The sequence below is a fragment of the Elaeis guineensis genome, chromosome 1, assembly GCF_000442705.2.
Source record: "Elaeis guineensis isolate ETL-2024a chromosome 1, EG11, whole genome shotgun sequence".
Taxonomy (NCBI): domain Eukaryota; kingdom Viridiplantae; phylum Streptophyta; class Magnoliopsida; order Arecales; family Arecaceae; genus Elaeis; species Elaeis guineensis.
In genome coordinates, this window is record NC_025993.2 from 14256638 (window position 1) to 14276278 (window position 19641).

Genomic DNA, 19641 nt, shown 5'->3' on the forward strand with positions numbered 1-19641 from the left:
TTGATGAGATTTGCTTCATAATTTGAAAAACGGAACTTACCTTAGTAGCCATCACAATAAACTCTTTAAGATCGTTAGAAATCGATATAAAAGAATGATCAAAGCTTGAAACATGTATATACATTTTTCTTGAAGAGTTTATTGCCTGCTTAAAATAGGATTGGCAAACAATTCTCTTTCCAGGATACAATAAGCCTCTATAAAATAATCAAAGATAACTACCCCTGGTATATGGAAAGTCACGTTTTCATGTGTTCTATAGATAATTTTATAAAGTGAAGTGGGTCTCCTTATATAAACACTTAAAAGTTTTATAAATTTTTCAATGTGGGACTATTCACCTACACAATATTACAAACTATCCAACATTCCTACTGGTGGTTGGCTGGTAGCAAGTTGGATATGTGTCATAAAGAATTTGAGGTCGGAGAATTCAACAGAAGGTATTAGACTAGTTTGTGGCACTATTTTTTGCGAAGGTTTTTGACATTGATTTCTGTTGCGGTGTAGAAGGGAGGACATCAGTAGTCTTATATTGGTTATAAGTCAAGGAGAATTCTGATTTATATGGATGCAACCTTCTCTCCCTTCTAAGATATCTTTTGAAGAACAAAATAGTGAGGTCCTGTACCATAGCAACCAAAGGTGAAAGTGGATAAAATCTCATATATGCAGAAACAAAATCTGATCCATCGAGCAATGAGCCCTTGACGGCAACAATTTTTTTCTTCATTCTTTTTTCATTTATAGCAAATGGAAACCATGTATGCATGCTTAGATCATAGTGATAGGATTCTACATGCTGATTTTGCATGGTCTTTGCTTAGAAGCGGTTGTCAATCGCTTGGAAAGATCATTTCATGTGGCAATGTGTTTAATGTAGTGTGTTCGCTAAAATAAGTGCTATGCTAGAAAAAAGAGAGTTATTATTAGAGAACTAGAATTTACTCATTTATATCATAGGAGTGAAATAGCTAGTGTTTGATTTATTGTTGTCGATTTACAATGCACCAAATTGTAACCTCGATGAGATAAGTTTTCTTATCTGAAAAGGAAAGAAGATTAAGCGATGAACTTTTACAAGTTCTCGTCCATATAGCCTTCTATCATTTGTTGCAGTGTATGATATTTCTGCATTAAATATCTATTGATAATTAGAGGTTATTCTGATACTGAGATCGAGACACTACTTATCGTTGTTATTTTAATTAGAACAGAGAGATCTTGGATTTTCTTTTTCTAGTAGGGGGCACTAGCAACAATTTGTAGTGACATTACCATAGTGCTACACTGGGTGAATTCAATTTGGTTCTGAAGATCATTTACATCTTAGCTGCCAAAAGAAGTTATTCAAATGTTGTTTATATATATATATAACAAGTCTACAAAACGAAAATATTGGAGAAGGATTGTATGAGTAATAGGGCACGAGACAAAGTAAAAATAGCAGCGTAGCTGTGGTTAGGGTCATTTAGAGAAGAAGGGAGAGGTTTGAAGAGCTTGGATAATGGGGAGAGAGAGAGAGAATAAGAATTATCAAGAGGTTGAGCAATTTTTAAGATAGAGATAGTCATGGAGGGAGAATGTTGTTTAGATGTATGAGGATGAAAATAGATTAGTTAAATTACAAGATTTAAATTTAAATAAAAAGAAAATTTTCTCTTCCAACAATTAAAATACCATTTGCTTGGAGTATTTATGCATAGATGATATTACTTTTTTTTTTTTTTTTTTTGTAGCCCCAGATCTGAATAGGGCGTGGTGGGGCAGGGACAATTGGACAAGATTTAGGGATTCAATATTAGCGAAGGGCAAAATTATCCTCTAGGGAGTAGGAATTAAAATGGCCTTTCACTGTAGATCAGAAACTATAGAATTAGTTAACGGAGATTAAAAATTAAGATGCATGCCATAATTGTACCGTGCCCTAAAAACCCCTAAATTTTATATTAAGGTCAACCCCGTGGAAAAGCTCCTCAACGGTCTCTATGGCAAGGTGGCTTTGGTTTCATGATAATAAAATCTAATCATATTTGATTATTAAAAATATAATTTACTTAATTATGTACGTTGATAGTATCTCTAAAATCATGAAATTTGGTATGTTTTGATGATTGGCTCAAAATCTTATAAGATTCGTAGATTACTGGATCTATATTCATAAGTATCCAGAATATTTTTAGAGCGAAGCTGTCACAAATCCCGTAAAGAGAAGGCTTAACCTGGTCTCATTTTAGATTTCATAACATTCCTAAACCTCAAAAATGGTATACATACCCTCCATTTTGCTGTCTGCTTACGTGACAAATCCTCACATTTTTATATAGCCTAATGTACAAGACTAGATTGTGCAATAACCTTAACAAAACCCCTAATACATCGTGAAACTTTGCATTTAGGCCCAGTTATTCAAATTTATGCGTCCCTTCTTATTTAAAAAAATAATGACCTCCAGACATAACCTATAAAAATTGTATTCAGGCCCGCTCCTTGCCCTGCGGTTTATTCTATTCATGAAAAATAGAAAGCAATACTTGCGGCAAAAATAAACCAGAGCAGCAGAGCAACAACCCAGACATCAGGCTGAACAGCTTGAATTCTTTCTAAACTATTTTGCACTCTTCTACTTAGAATTATTATTAAAAATAAAAATAAAATTGAACACACACACCTGGCTTTTGCTAGCATTTTTAAGTCACTCATGCTGGTTTTATTTTCTATTAACAGTTTTATTTTCTATTAACGTTTTGAAATTTCTGTCCTCACATATTCCGAAAGTTGGAGTAACAATTTTGAATATCCACTATCCTGAATGATTGTAAAGACCAATAATTTTTTAAGTCACTCATCCCACAGCTTTCTGCCACCGATATACTAGAAACACCAACATCTAGGTGTTCATCAACGCTTAGACTTTACAAGTAGTTTTCAAGGTCACTTCACAAATGAGCTTTACAAAGAACCAAAAACAAAAATGGAGTTAAGAACTTGAAAAGTTGAGCCTTTGCTTGTGATTCTCCAAAGCAATCCCCGTAATCCACTTGGAAAATGGTAAGTTTTGAGGTAATAATCATGACATGCTTAGCCATCCAGCAAAAAAAAAAAGGGTGGACAAGCAAGCTATGATAAAAAGAACACTTGCCATTACTACATATGAAGCCCACTGCACCAAAATAACCATGAAAAAAAGAAGCCTCTTAATTAAGCAAAGTTGACACCACTCATACTGTCAAAGATGCCTAGGATCGAAGAAATACATACCAATAGAACACATGGTCATTCTGAATTGTCATAAAAACCTAACTTAAAATACAAATTCAAAAATGTGCCACAGCCATCTTCCGATGACAATCAATGTTTGCTAACACCAAGAACAAGAGAAAAAAAGTGCACACCCACCATTTTCTCCCATATATCTCCAAGGTTTAAATACTCTGGAGCTGGGAGAAGGAAATCCGAATGACTGACCGGTCAATGGTGCTTGCATGCTTACATACAAGAGCCTCGGTAGCCTGTTCCTCATTCTCAAACAGAACCAGGGCCTGCTTCTTCCCATTGACCTCAAAAATTTTGCTGTTCACAATTGTGCCATGCTCCTCCAGGTGAGTTACAATTTCATCCTCTGCGATGTCTTGAGGAAGAGCTGAAACATGGATCATTTTGGTTGGGGCACAACAATATCGGTAATTTTTAACTGCATTGTTGTTGAAGCGGTTAAGGCTGGACCCAGCATACTCATGGGTGTCGGGGGAAGGCGTGATGTTCGGATACTTAGAGAAATTCACCTCCATCCTCTTCCCAAACAAAATTGCACCCTGCCATAATGGGGGAAAAAATGAAATCAAACAGGATGATGCAAGGTACTTCTCATTCAAAATAATGCAGACCAGATCAAGCCAGAAACAAGCAGGTAAGCTATATGCATGTGTTAGACCAGCCACCCAACTTTCAAAATTATGATGAGAGAGAGGGAAAGGAATTTATTATATTCACAGTCACACACATTATGTGAACCAGTTGCACCAATGGGAGAAGCTCAGAATGCTTCAGGATGTCCGCAGGCACAAAGAAGCAAATGCGACAGCATTGGGTAGGAGCCAAAAGGTGTCAGATGATCATTTCTTTTACATCGCCAACATACGCACTCTTTCAGTGGCACGTGGCATGCACAAGGAAAAAAGTAATGTAGTGGCTTGCTTTGTCTATTTCAACAGGGACTGCAGGCATACAGTAGGGGATACAGATGAATACCGAAACAATGTTCAAGGTGCTGACAAAAAGAGACAGACTCCTGACAAGAATACTTTAATTGATAGTGCAAGTAGAAAAGTTGGAAAATTGATGAACAAAGGATATTCAGGCCACAGCAAAAAGAAGCATGACATCAGACAGTCACACCAGGAACTAAAAGGCCTTTGATTTTGTGGATAAATCAACAAGGTTTTTTAAAGTATGGTAAGATAGTAGGTAAATAAAAATCCAACTTGTTATGAAATATTAATACTAGGTTATTCAAGCCAGCAAGTTATAGGAAAAAAAAACTATTGCCGAGAATCTCACTTTCATCTGTCTATAGTTGCCCCCTGTCATTTTTTTCATTCTTAATTCCTTAAAAAGACTCATTTGCCATACAGGTTCACCAATCGTGTCAAAACATAATAGTTAGGAAACCAGCAAGTGTTTTCTGAGACCTAATGACTTTGTGAAATTCTACTGAACAAAAATTAACATTCTTGCGACTAATTTATTAACCAACATCATCCATATCTCAGAGATCAAATAGTGATTTGACAATTAATGCTAATAAAGTTAACGAAATGGCAAGAGCAACCAAACCTTCAAGAAATGTACAGCCAATTCAGCCTGAAATCCATCCCCCATTTGAACAAGTGCATGATCTGGTTTATTACGCAGTAGCTTGATTCTTATGATGTTGCCATATATTGAAAACAAATTAAAAAGCTTGTCCTCATCAATTTTCTGCAGTAAAAATACAAATTAAAGGATTAAGCAGCCTTCTGCGAGCTAGATAAACAAGGAGAAAATCCATAGAATGGGGAGGGCTGGGCTTACATCAGGATTCAAATTAGTGACTAAGATTGTGCACCTGTCATTAGTACCACTTATTCCAGGAGGCAAACCACCACCAAATGCAGCTGCAATTGCCGCAGCATTGCCCATCTAATAAAAACAATTATAGCAGTGCATGCAAATACGATTGTGATAAGTTTTTTTGGAGGTATCAGAAAAAATGTAAATGAAGACGCACATTACTCAAATTAACAATATGTGAAATTAAGAAAACAGCATCACAAAAAAAAAAAAAAAAAAAAAAAGAACATGTTAACAACTCACAGTTGGCTGAGAAATGCTCACCTGTGCAAATGCAACTGAAATTTAAAAAAAAAACAAAAAACAAAAAAAAAAAAAAAAGAGAACCTATAAGCAAATAGATGATGCATAAAAACTTCAGTGAGAGAGAAGTTTAGAAGAGGCACCTCTTGCCCCAGGTTGGAGTGCGTACAGACCCCCAGCATCACCATATCCAGACTGTCACAAAACAAAACAAAGAAATAAGACAATAAACAACACAAAGTATTAAGAGAAAAAAAAATAAGCTTCGGAAAAAGGTACATATCTGGCATTTGATAAGTAGAGCCGGATGCTTATGGTAGCTGAATAAGCATAAACAAAGACAATGAAATTGCAACTCACCTGTGATGATCTTCCTCTCTGTTCGGTAGGCAATGATGGATTTGTGAAATCTCTGAACAAAGACAATGGGCACATTCAGCAAAATAGCAAAAACTGAATTACGATAAACGAAAAGGATGTGGAATAAAAAGAGAAGCAGACAAATGAACAAAAAGAAAGACCCAGATACAATAATTTATTGTCCCTTATGTAATATAGTTATTAATCACACCAACACTAAAATTTGACAACCTCAAAAGAAACCCTGGCAATGGAGTTTCTCTGTAAAAAAGTTTACCAGAACAGAAAAGTCTCAGTTAGCTGCATTGAAAATTCACAGGAGGGTCAACTTCAATACCAACCCCTCAAACATGTAATGATGCCCTCTTGCTTTGAAAAAAACATTTAAAGAATGTCGCTCAATATAAATTCCCCCCCACTCTAATTTAAGTGGATGTTTGGTTTTTCACTGAATTTAGTCAGAGGTTTTCAAATGAAATTCAAATAGATGATCATGGGATCATTAGTCAATATCACACATTTAAGCCTCCAGCTTACACGAAGGCATAAGGGGAACAGTTGTAACTTGATTGAAGAAGTGGAAGTGTTAAATATGGCGAGGTGTAATAAGATCATTTGGTCAATTAAGGGCACTGCTACTTTCTTTCAACGACAATCACCAACTTGATTTTGTACAAGGGCACAGCAGGATGGCAGTTTCTTTTTTCCTTTTCTTGAAAAGGGGCAGCTCAGGAGTGCGAGGGCTACAAGAAATGGAAAAACAATGAGACCACATAATGATAACAATATTGCTATCGCTACATAATGGAAATGATCTAAAATCATTATAAACTGTCATAATTTCATGTGATGAATTATTATTAAAAAAATATTTTAGATTTAACAATAAATTTTTTAATATGTTTGTGACAATTTCGAGATGTAACAACAAAATAATGGTTTCTTGGAAAATTTACTTTCAAAATACAATTCATGTTCAAACCCTCGAATGCTTAAAACCCTATCGAATAATGGTAATCATCATGGAAATATAATAGCATTAGAGTGGTCATAATGCATATATAACAATTAAAATTTATAGATTTTTGTGTATTCTTAACATGATAAAAGTTTTCCAAAATTGTTGTAATGTCTAGTATTTGACCCATGCTAACTATGACATATTGATAATTAATAAAAATATTTCAAATGTATAATTTAATAAAAATATATCAAGCTCTTGATAATCCATTCAAGTCCCATAAACTTGTGGATGTAGCTACAATTTAAATCTTGACCACTTTATGCTCATTGTTCTGCAATAATGGTAAAATTAGATACGGATTGGTTATTCTTTACCATTATCATATCAAATATTGAAACACCTATTCTTGAAACAAAAAAGAATTTAATTATTCTGACAAAAAAAAGCATCCAACTAGTTATCCCGTAATGGATAAAGGAAAGGAAGAAAGAAGATGCAAAATATACTAACAATACAAAAGAAATATGAAATTTCAGAGATCTCATTGGATTTGGAGTACAGATCCTCTTTAATTCATATTTTCTTTAATATGACTATTTTAAGTTTTTATTTGATAAGAACTTTGAGTTTCATATTGATAAAGATTTAGATTGCATATCAAGTTTTGAAGCTTTCCTTTTTATCTGGAAAATTTCATGCCAACCCACCATTAATTTATTTGCCATAATGTAAGCAATGGCCTTTCCAAGAAACATTCTAATGCATTGTCCTTGAGCAGGGAAAAATTGCCCTACTCTAGGTCTCAAACTGGGCACTTTTTTCACAGCTCCATCCAAGACTGACTGCTAACTCTGCAGGATTCTTGCTCACACCCAGTCCAAATGGGATGGGTGTTAGCATTGGATGGAGCTGAATAACACAATGTTAGAGCTATCTTCTCAATTAGGAAAAAAATGGCTTGTCATTGTGGAATATAACAGACAAAATGAATGCAGAAGAATTTCGTATGCAGACATAGGTGGACAAAGAAATGAGCAAGATGGAAAAACCAGGTTATCTGATGGAAATGTAAGCATATGGCTAAGCCTAAGTAGTTTGAGGCATTGATGAACTTTAGTGTTTGAAAGGACAGCAAATTAGGTTTTATTTTGACCATAAGGAGTTGACTAGCCTAAGTTTTTAATGTTGCATTTGGATTATTAGGCATCAGTTAGTGATTATTGGTTTACTTCTGCAGCAGAGGTGGTGTATAGAACTTGTTAAAGAAACCCAACGAGATGAGAGGATTAAAGTCAATAGCATGTTTTCTACGATACCATAGATTATGTTAGCATGAAATGCTGAAGGATTATTTTCCATTCTTGCTTTCTAACTATTACTATCAAGGTAGGGTACTGAATGCAAGACCACCAAACTTTAGTTCGGATGGAATCTCCTTTTATCCTCCAAGCAAGAGGTCAAGGGTTCGATTGTGAGTGCCAACACCCCCATTTTAACTCCCAATTAGTAAATCCCCAGTTCCATGAGCAATGGCTTGGTGTGCAGGAGCCTAGGTTCTGCACCACGTGGGACAGGGTGGGTATAGGATAGTGGGTGGGGTTTAGCCCTTCTTGGTTCCAAAAAAAAGGTGCTTAATGCAATTGGTTGGAAATTCTCCTCAAATGCATTAAACTACATAACCTAGAACTCAGGTTTCCATCCACATAAGCCTTCTAGTTTCCAAACAGGGCCTAATCTCATACAAACATATGCCCAGGAAGAAGGCACTAATTCAGGTAGTTAACATAGGAAGCAGATTATAAAATGACATAAAAATATACAAATATAATACCTAATTCCTTCAAACTGACCCGTATCAAGTGAATAAGAGTATCGGTTGTTTCCAGAATCCAATGATCCCCACAAATTCAAGCCTTTAATGTAATACAATTACGTCAGAAAGAAACCTCACAATTACTATCATTGCAAAAAAACAAGTCAACATTAACATGAAAACATCGCTCTCTTTGTAGACGACAAGATTAGGGACCATCAAGTCGATTTAGTATAATATGCTCAAGTTCCTGTTCTCCTTGTTGGCAATAAGAAGTCTAACATCTAAGCCAATCCAACTAACATTGAATGTAAGAGCAGAACATAGAACGAGCATGCAAGCCTGAATATTAAATGCCATATAATTCAGAATATGAATAATGAATAGCAAATGTAATTTTGGCATTGTGTTTTGCGAAGCTTTCAATGACCTATAGGTTCTCAGGGGTGATAGGCAAGTGGACAATTTTTCACTAAAGTGTCCCTCTAATCCTATCCCCGACCCCAAAAAAAAAAAAATAAAACAAATTTTTGTTCCTTTTTACTCTTTGTCAAATATTTAAAAGGATTTGCTTGCATCTTCTCATACATTTTGATTTTTGTTTCTTGTCCACAAAAACAGAATTGGTCGGCTTTAATGTGATTATCATTAACAATAGACTTCTCCAATAATCAGTTTGCTTGAACTGGCCAATTGGAAATCAAATAGTAAAAATACAACATTTTTCTTAATATCAAATACATCAAATTGCATTTCAGTTATCAACATACCTAGACCGCTCGTTGTTGTAATTAACTTGCAACTCGTTGAGACTGGATTTGAACAGGAAAAGGAAACCAGTAAAATACCTATATCATGAGGAAAAATAAAAATAAAACACTGCCAATCTAACAGGAACTTACTTGGAAAACTGTATATCTAGCTGACAGCAACCATCATATATATTGCGCCCCTACAGACGTAATCATACCATCATTCATATCAGGTTCCTGGTCCAAAGGCCTCAGACGAAAACAGAAATTTAAACACAATAAAATTTTCATACTTGCAAAGCAGTTCTTGCTTGCAGAGCACTCTGTCGTGATTGATACTGGATAAGGGCTTGAAAACCTACACAATTAGGCAAAGGAACATTTTACATATATACTGAACAGTCTTCCTTACATGACAAAAGTAGGTATCCTGAACTCCAAATCAGTAATTACAGGGAGTAATCAAACTAAGAAAAATATTTTAAACAAATATACAACCACAAAACAGCACAAAATCCACCCAACCAGTCATTAAAAACCAATAACTTAAAACAGGAGTGAGAAAACTTGAAGAAACTGACCAGCTGACTTCTGAAATGTGACAATCTTCTCTACAAATCCATGAGGAGAAAACACTTGATGCAGAACTTCCACTGTTATAGGATAGAGCATGTGATGAATTGTAACTAAGAGGATTCGGTTGGGTTGTGAATCCTGAGTGACCATAGCAGAGCATCATAGAGACAGAGAGAAGAATAAATAGAGAAGAATGTATAGTTGAAACAAGAAGAAACCAGAGGGAGAGAGGGGGGAAAGAGAGAATAAATTGCTTAAAATTTTCAGCTATATACAAATTTGTATAGAGGTGAATGGATAGGTAAAGAAATAAGATAAATATAGAGCGACAGATAAATTGTTAAAAAGTCATCAAACAAAATTCCCTAAAATATATCTGCTCCCAGTTCATGCAACTAACCTTGTAACTAGATTAAATCATTATTATCGTTATTGACAAGTTTGGCAACAAATGAAATGCCCGCTCATGTCTCTCACAATTGGCCTAGAACAATATAAATAATGAAATATAAGAATGCAAGATATGCCTGAGAATTTACAAAGAACACACGCACATAAACACACATACAAACAAAGTGCACTATAAGCACTTTCCAAGTTAATAAGTATGCCGGATATGCTCCTCATAATACATTATAATTCAACCTTACACACATTATCTAGAGTTTGTTAACCCAGGTTTTCTGCTAGCTACAGGAATCACTGATGATCTTCCAGGATATGAATCCATAATATACAATTCTAAAATACATATGAACCATAGCAGGTCACTAAATAGCATCTGTATTAGCAGTTTTCTGAACCACAAAAAGTAATGTGCCATTATCAAAATGCTTAACAGAGCAACGAATACCAAAGATCCTACTAAGTTTCATGGCTATTTGTTGATTTAATAATAATACCTTCCAAAATAGCATTAATAATCAAATCCAAAATTACATAATTAAAACTACACACTTTCTCAACATTAAAAACCAAATAATCCTCTAAATGCCAAATATATCCAGCATGAATTGCTGATCACAAACACCAGCTCTATCCTTCCATAGGTAAAGGACTGCATAGGCCTGTTTGGAACATTTGACATGGAAGACATGTTTATGAAACGCAGTGTTCTTGAAGAAAGAGAACTGCCTATGCATATGTAATTACACTTTGAGGAAATAAAGCAATCTCCTTATAAGTTGGGTGGGAAGCACTAAGGTTACTTTCAGCAAAAAATGGTTTACAATTTAAAATTGAAATGTAATTTGTAGACATTACTACCTAGTCTACTGTTTACAATGTACTTTCAGTAACAAAAACTGGCCCAATGTATTCAAGAGTGGACTTTTTCTGTAGGAAGCGAGATAATCCGATTTTGTAAATTCATTACCATAGCCAAGAATTAAACAATTTTGCTGAAAAAGGATCAAATTTGCACTAAATTCAACTTGAAAGGAAGTGGGGAGAATAACTGCTGAGCAAGCATTTTTGTGCTCCATGAAAATCCTGAGTCTATATTTGCTAATTGATGTACAAACAATACCAAAATGGATAGGTTCTTAAATTCAATATAAGATATAACAAGAAAAGTGTAGGAGAGAGCACAATAATTCTCAGGCTGTACGCAATAAGGCCTCAAAAGCACTTTCCAATCCTTCAAAAGCACTTTTGGATGCATCATGGTATAGTGGCCTTTGGCTATTTTAGCTTTAATGAAATTTTCATAGTGACCAAAATGCCAACAAACAGATCTCATAATACATCATATCATATTATTATACTATGAGTATGATATAATATAATACATCATGTCATATTATTACACCATAAATATATTATGTTATATTATTGCATTATTATATTACATTATATTATTGTAATAATATAATAATACATTACTGCATTATATTATATGATATTATATTATTATTATATTATTAAAATATATCATAATAATATTACATTATATTACTATATTATATTACATTATATCATAATAATATTATACTATACCATATTACATTGTATTACATTATGATATTATATTATATTATACCATATCATATTACGTTATTATACTATGCAATATAATATTTCATGACATTATAATTATAATAACGTAATATTACATTACAGTATATTACAATATTATGCCACATAATGTTACATTATAATGATGTTACACTACATAATAATACATTACCATATTATATTATAGCATATTAGATCATATTGTGTTATATTATTATACTATAGTATACAATATTATGTTACATTACATTATAATAATATTACACTATATTACAATATCATATCATATTATATTATAATAATATTATACCATGCAATAATCTTTTAATATATAATATTACATTGTATTATACTCTATTGTACGATACTATGCAATGTTGTCTATTATCATTTTGTCATACCAAAAGCACTTGCTCAGCTTGCTTACCAAACACATGTTAAAGTTTCACAGGGCTTTATAAATGCGATTATAGCAAACAACTTTTTGTAGAAGCTTTACTTTCCAAAAGCTTCAAATTCCAAAAGCTCTACAACCAACAGTAATCCCAAAAAGGGCTTAAGGTTGCCCATTGCCTCAAATTAACTACCCAAACCGTCTCAAACAATCAATAAACATCAAGATAACAAGCAGGATGCCCTCTTTTGAAATTTAACCTTCTGGAATACGCAATCATAAAATCACACTTGTACAAATACAATATTTCACTACTTCCATTACAAACCTGATCACCCCTTCGTCCTTGAGAGTTCTGGTCTGCTGTAGTCAACTCCTGATGCGAAGAAAATTGGATGTAAACATTCCTTCCCCTTAAATTGCAAAATTGTAACCCATGTCAGAAAACTTTTTTTGATATTAAACCGAAGCCAGATACTTGTAAACTTTTCAAGAAGGAACTAAAAAAAATATATATATATATATAATAAAAACTAGTATTGAATCTAAGGCACAGTTTTTAGCATATGAGAGTTTAAGATACCACATTTAACCTAAAGCTCAGGCCTCTAATCGTCTGCAATCAAAGAGAACCAGACAAATAGTACCAGGTCATGCAAACACAAGCCATGGGATATTACAAACAAACATACATCACAAGCTATGCTATCGTCCTATAATATTTTATGTACATGATGGACATAATAATAGCTAGGGATGGAAAGCTAAAAAATTCCATTCGAAAAGAAATTTTAAGCATTGAAAATGAGGATAACAAGAACCCATAAGAGTTCTCCTTAGTTTATACAAATGACTGCCGAACCATGCCAAACAAGGCACTTTCGAGGGCACCGAATAGGACTGGCCGATAACTAGGATGAGAAATCCATCTCTCCCGATTCTTCTCTCTGTCTCTCTCTCCCCTGGCGATCTCTCCATAGATGTCGACACAGATGCCCCCTTCCTCAATCGACAGTTCAGATGGTCTCTCCCACAATCGATGTCAATGAACACCCTCTCCCATAATCCAGCATGGTTCTCAAGCCCTAAATCAATGCCAACACTGTCATCCTTGATCGACACCGATGCCTCTCCCTTAGTATGCCTCTCTCTCCCCCTCCCTCTCCCTCCCCCCCCCCTCCTCACTCATTCTCCCCTTGACCTTCTCTCTCCCCTAGTTCTCCTCCTTTTAGAATTAGGGTTAGGATTAATGTTTCTCCCTCTTCTCCCGATCTTTTGTCTCTGGTACACCTAAGCTCAATGTGGCACGTACGGATACCGAACCAAACCCATCATCAGCCATTACGACCCCTCATATCAGTTAGGCGAACCTTGGTTTATACAATGTGAGATTAGAGAAGTTTCCAAAGCTAATCATTGTGTCAGAGACAATTTTAAGGAATTCCCCTTTTAGGAAGAACAATGATGCATATTAAACAGAAAAATAAATATCAGGATTTTACCATCTAATAGGCAAATAGTAAGTACTCTAGGAGATATTGAATCATTTTGTCACATATAAATATATTTTCAAAACATGAACACAATTACATGTACTTCTACAAAGAGAGGTGGTCAACAAATTTCAATGGGTTATCGGGGGAAAAAGTCGCTTGCTTTAAAGAAATGGAAGAACCATGATTGCATACACCAAGAATCAAGCATTCCAATGGACCTATTTGAACTAGAACATGAAGGTAGCTAATAGAGGCTACCTTTTTGCTCAAACCATACTAAAATTGTCCCTCATATATACGCCACTTTTCAAGGATCATACAGCAAACTCTATTTCTATGATTGATAGTGTCCATTTTCTTTCCCAATATACTCTAGCAAAACCCACCAAACACTCACCTAGTCCCATGTAAGGGAATCATGCAAGGTCCAGTAGGCTTCAATCGTCACTGAAGCTCATATATCAACAGAACATGACATGTACTAACAATGTTCCCATGTCAAAGGCAATCCACTATCACCAATTCTTGGCACCATTGGTGCAGGAACCAATCATATCATTCCATTCATGTCAATATCTAGAATCCAACAAACAAATTTTCATCACAACTCAACAAGACCTAGTAATCTTTTCAAGGAATGATCAAATTTTAAAGAACTCAAAAATATCTAAACTTCAACTGGGCTCAAATTCAATTTCAAATTCTGTCAAGATTAAGTACCCCTTGCCAAATCTGCTAATAAGAGAGAATCTATAACAAGTTCACCAGCTCAGTTAATCAATGACAACCAGTTTTATAGATGCAACAATCATGACTGCCAGATTTGCCTCCACGAGTTAACCTAGATATCTTTGATACACTTTGGAAGTCCACACTTCATACCTCAAGAAAACAGAGGAATCCTAAAAGACCAACCGCAAAGTGTGGAATAGGGATCACCCACATGCTGCACCTATTTCAAATATTGCTAAAGTTTTTTATAAGTCAAAAACCTAATTGCTTTCACTACATTGTAGCATAAATTCCTAGGATATTTGGTTCATAATTGACTTGTTTGCAAAGTTACTAGCTTACAATGGAACACAACCTGTCTCCCACCAAAAGTTCTCAAGAAATCCAGTTGAGAGATGGACCTCACTCACTTTCCAGGAAACAAGACTATGGCATGAGATATCTGATCCAGACCAACATGGAAATATGGTTAAATTTTGATGAAACAACAAGAGAACCACTGATAAGTGATAACTGATGGAGCGGTTTCCTAGTGACTTCATCTATATTTCACATTTATTCTTATTGGTTTCCAAAGCCATTCCATATATCATCATTTTTTTAGAACCAATTTCTAATTCACTAGCCAGTTCCTGCAATTTAATTCTCAGAGTGTTATTATCGTAGAACTACTCCATCTTAATGCCCAAAAATGTACCTGTTAGGGTATTTTTGTACATGTTTCTCAAAATAATATAAATATAAAAATGTGCATTCTATGTCCTCTCAACAACTTTACTTCCAGACTAGATCATCTTAGACATGAATCCTCTTAGAAAAAATAGTCCATTGTACATTATGCTTCTCAAATGAACAGCGGCAGCACAAGCAGTCTTTGAACCATCATATGCATACTAGATTAGTCTTACAAGCTCATAAATAAAGGAAAAAAAAAAAAAAAAGGAGCCCACCATAATGTAACATCCCTTTAGGGCAATGTAAGCAAAAGAGACAAATGGAGGGAATTATACATAATAATACCTGACACTTGGTTGAACATTTGAGTAGTACTGCAGGACATTAACAGCAGAAGGCAAATCATGCATCTGGAGAAGAGCCTGAGATAATAGGAAGATACCAGAGCTAACCCATGAGTAATACGATCCATACAAATCATTACAAAAAGAAAAACAGTAAAGTGTAAAACCTGATTTTTAGCCCGTAACATCACAAGCTTATTGACAGGGCCAAATGGCTGCACTAACTGAAGAAGGTCGTTCTGTAAAAAATAGAACTAAATATGTCAAACTGACCGAAAACAGAAAAGCTTTCATGCTTTCGTTGAAACAATGCATTCCAAAAAAATAAAAAATAAAAAATAAAAAAAGCACCTCCGATATTTCATGCCCAACATTACGAATGTGAATGACTTTGGAGGGCTCCGTCATCCTCGCTCGATCTCTTCTGCAAACAAAAAAAGCAGCAAAAATGACAAATTTCTTCACTCCTTTTGTCAAAAGACCAACTATAAATAGTAAATTCAATTCCAAATGATCGAACAAGTAATAAAACGGCAAAAGAGAGCAAAAAATGGGAACCACCACAAACCCTAGAGGCCCATTACTGCACCAGACGCAAGCTACGGTCTTAAACCCGAATTAGAACACCGCACCGGAGCGAATCGAAGACAAAGACGGAGAAAACCAACGATGCTCTAATGAATGAAGGAAAGTGCGAGAGCTCACCTTGAGAGACGAAAGCTCCAAGGATCTGCGAGGGTTCCGAGGAGTTGGAAGCTGAGCTAGCTAAACAAAATCCAAAAGCATGAGGTTTGGCTGGGGTTTTTCTCCACCCCTCTCTCTCCCCCTCCGGCTCTCTTTCGAACCCTAGAAATGGCGGATCGGAAGACGAGATCGGGCTCCAAACGGCGCGACGGTGCGTCCCCTCCCCTTGCCCTAGCTCTGGATCTTTTATCCAGTTCGCGACCTCCGATTAGAAGTCTTACGGTGCTCCGAGGAACAACGAACGATTGACTCTTTCTCAATTTTTCCAAGATTTGATTCGTTGCTTGTGGCAGGAATCAGATAGGAAAATTGCGGCCGTTCGATGACATCGCCGTAGGTAAAATGGACGTCAGATATTTGAAGGAGCGCCGTGGTTGTGTGGATGTTATTTGGACCTGCGGCGTAAGTTATCTCTGTCGGACTGTAGTTCGGTACCCCTAGGGCCCTTTCGGTGCTGATTGACAAAAAAATCCTCTTCTGCCGTGCTTGGGCAGCGCTCATCTTGCGTCAGGACCCATGGCATGACTAAATGGTGCAGATTTTTTGAAATTACTTATCCTGAAATGGTGATTTTTGTTGAAGGAAGACATGGGATCAAATAGGTGAATGAGTTTCTCTTACAAAAAAAAAAAAAAAAAAAAAAAAAAAAATGATGAATGACTTTGTGGGCCAGATATTTGATTGAAGTAGAAATGGTTCATGTGGAAATTTTTCTGTTTAAGAGAAAAGGGCTCTCATTATTTTGCAACATAAACATGAAATCGCTTGCTTATACTAAATGGAGCCATGATAGGAAAATAAAAACATGTCATCTAAGTAATATTTTTGTTTTGTTTCATTACATTGTTGATCATATAATTTCATATGCAAATAAAATGAGTTAGTTGATATGGTGTTTTCCATGGTGTAATTATTTTAATAATGATCTTACGTAATCATGTAAACAGTGAGTGAGAATATTTTAATTGGAATGACATATAAAATATGTTTGTCGTATCCAATCATGCTTATGAAATTAGCAATGCCAATTTCATTATACTTGATCTCATATAAATTTTAGTGACAAGCACTAATCTTGGAAGTGAAACAATATGTGCACCAATACATTCTATCAAATTCAATGATGATACATGATTTTTTTATTGATCCTCCATAAATACCACCGAGGAGAAGCAGTATTGGAATTAAAAGTGCCATGATATAATTACTTTGAAAAAAAATTGTATGATGTTTGCATGTTGTACTCATGAAAAAACTATAAAAGATAAATGCCCGTTATCCAATCTTAAATAAAAAATTTCAAGTTTAGCAGTTTTAACATAAAAATCCACTTGATCAGCTTACATATTTTATCTTGTACGCATATTTTGCAAAATGTGAAGCCATGGCATCACCAAAATTGAGACCTTTTCCAAGCAAAATGGGATTAAAAATAGCTATCTCCTGAAATAGATAAGTCCAATGTCATACAAATATCTCAGCACTCTAAGAAGCTGCCGTGGGCTTAATAAAATTTCTCATTGCTTCACTCTTTCCTATGAAAGATACTTATTCAACCCTAATCGTAGAGTTAATTGAACTCAAAACTTATATATTGCTACCTTAGAGTATAAACAATCTTCTTGCCTATAAACTATAATTAAGAAAACGTTAGTCAAGCTCTACTCTTACCATATAAATAAGAGTTATACAATAAGAAAAGGTTTACTATTATAAACTGTTGTCCTTCATGCACTTCTTATAACAATTAATTGTCCAAATATAAAACCGCAATCGATCACCATATCAATAAAAAATAAAAAATTGAGGGACAAACTCACTGGTTACCACAAATAGCAGGAGCAGCACCACTTTGAATTTCAGTTCCAATGTTAAAAGGGATCAGTATTGAAGACCAACAACATCACTAACAAACATTGGACAATTACATCAATAATACAGAATGATAAAATTTAGAAATCTGACATAAAATTAATGGAAACAAATAGTTTATTTTCAATCAAACATCAAAGATACATTAATCAACACCCATTTTTACCAAATTAAAGCTAAGATTCAAAAGTATATTTTATAGTATAGTTGACAGCCAAGAATTCTTTTATTTCAAATAATAATAATGCTAATATCAAAATAAATGTAGGAATACTAATCTAACATAAATAATAAATAAAAAATTATTTATAAATGATTATATAATTTATGATTAACGGTTCGTCTGAAGATCAGCATCCATCAATAATTGATGAGATAATGTTGAAGCTTGCATTTAGTTAAAAAATATACTTGATGCACATATTGTAGATGATAGGTGGCAGTTATAAGTTTTCATAGTTGCATCCTCTCCAGATTTATTTTCAAATCCTTTGGATTTAGTAACATAATTGGCTTCGTTTATCAAAGAAGAATAAACTATATGAAATAACAAAGATTCATATATTACTAACGTTCACAATAATGTTATTGATAAATAATTTCATAAGAAAGTTTTTGTATTTACCATTTGGAATATCACTCAAAGGAGTCCTTGATCTATTCACTAATGTTAGAGTTTTGATTTTGTTGGGTATAAAATACCCCCAACCGAAGTCCTCAACAGAATCAACGACTCCGCCAACAAGGCCGACCTTAAAAAAAGACTCCGCCCGGACTCTTACGGGAGCCGGACTTCATCCTCGACTCCAACGGCTGCAGACAGACTGCGTCCGAACTCCTACGGGAGCCGGACTCCGCCGACGACTTCAACAGCAAGTAGACTCCACCCGGACTCCTACGGGAGCCAGACTTCATCGATAACTTCAACAGCAAGTAGACTCCGTCCGGACTCCTACGGGAGCCGGGCTCCATCCTCAACATCAACTGCTGGTAAGCCCTGTCCGGACTCCTATGGGAGCCGAACTTCGCCTCTGACTTTAATTGCAGGAAGACTCCGCCCGGACTCTTACGGGAGCCGGGCTTCATCCTCGACTCCAACGGCTGCAGACAGACTGCGCCCGGACTCCCACGGGAGCCGGACTCCGCCGATAACTTCAACAGCAAGTAGACTCCGCCCGGACTCCTACGGGAGCCGGGCTCCGTCCTCAACATCAACTGCTGGTAAGCCCTATCCGGACTCCTACGGGAGCCAAACTTCGCCTCTAACTTTAATTGCAGGAAGACTCCGCCCGGACTCTTACGGGAGCCGGGCTTCATCCTCGACTCCAACGGCTGCAGACAGACTACGCCCGGACTCCCACGGGAGCCGGACTCCGCCGATAACTTCAACAGCAAGTAGACTCCGCTCGGACTCCTACGGGAGTCGGGCTCCATCCTCAACGTCAACTGCTGGAGCCGGACTCCGCCGATAACTTCAACAGCAAGTAGACTCCGCCCGGACTCCTACGGGAGCCGGGCTCCATCCTCAACGTCAGCTGCCGGTAAGCC

At 35.6% G+C, this 19641-nt stretch overlaps 1 protein-coding gene across 4 annotated transcripts; it reads right to left on the reverse strand.

Annotated features, from left to right (window-relative positions):
• Nucleotides 1–3174: 3174 nt before the first annotated feature.
• LOC140854849 (polypyrimidine tract-binding protein homolog 3-like) lies at nucleotides 3175–16399 on the reverse strand. Of its 4 annotated transcripts, none has more exons than XM_073250896.1 (15): nucleotides 16183–16399; nucleotides 15829–15901; nucleotides 15645–15716; nucleotides 15479–15555; nucleotides 12559–12643; nucleotides 9826–9958; nucleotides 9538–9602; nucleotides 9395–9444; nucleotides 9263–9304; nucleotides 5716–5767; nucleotides 5499–5550; nucleotides 5377–5390; nucleotides 5074–5181; nucleotides 4837–4980; nucleotides 3175–3815 (listed from the first exon to the last, which is right to left on the reverse strand). In XM_073250896.1, exons 2-15 carry the CDS (start codon nucleotides 15883–15885, stop codon nucleotides 3426–3428), a joined length of 1341 nt encoding a protein of 446 aa, XP_073106997.1. In that variant the 5' UTR covers nucleotides 15886–15901; nucleotides 16183–16399; the 3' UTR covers nucleotides 3175–3425. The 4 variants fall into 4 exon arrangements, with proteins under 4 accessions (XP_073106997.1, XP_073106994.1, XP_073107001.1 ...); XM_073250893.1 differs by having other exon boundaries at nucleotides 5356–5390; XM_073250900.1 differs by lacking the exon at nucleotides 3175–3815 and having other exon boundaries at nucleotides 4838–4980; nucleotides 5108–5181.
• Between the last annotated feature and the right edge of the window lie 3242 nt (nucleotides 16400–19641).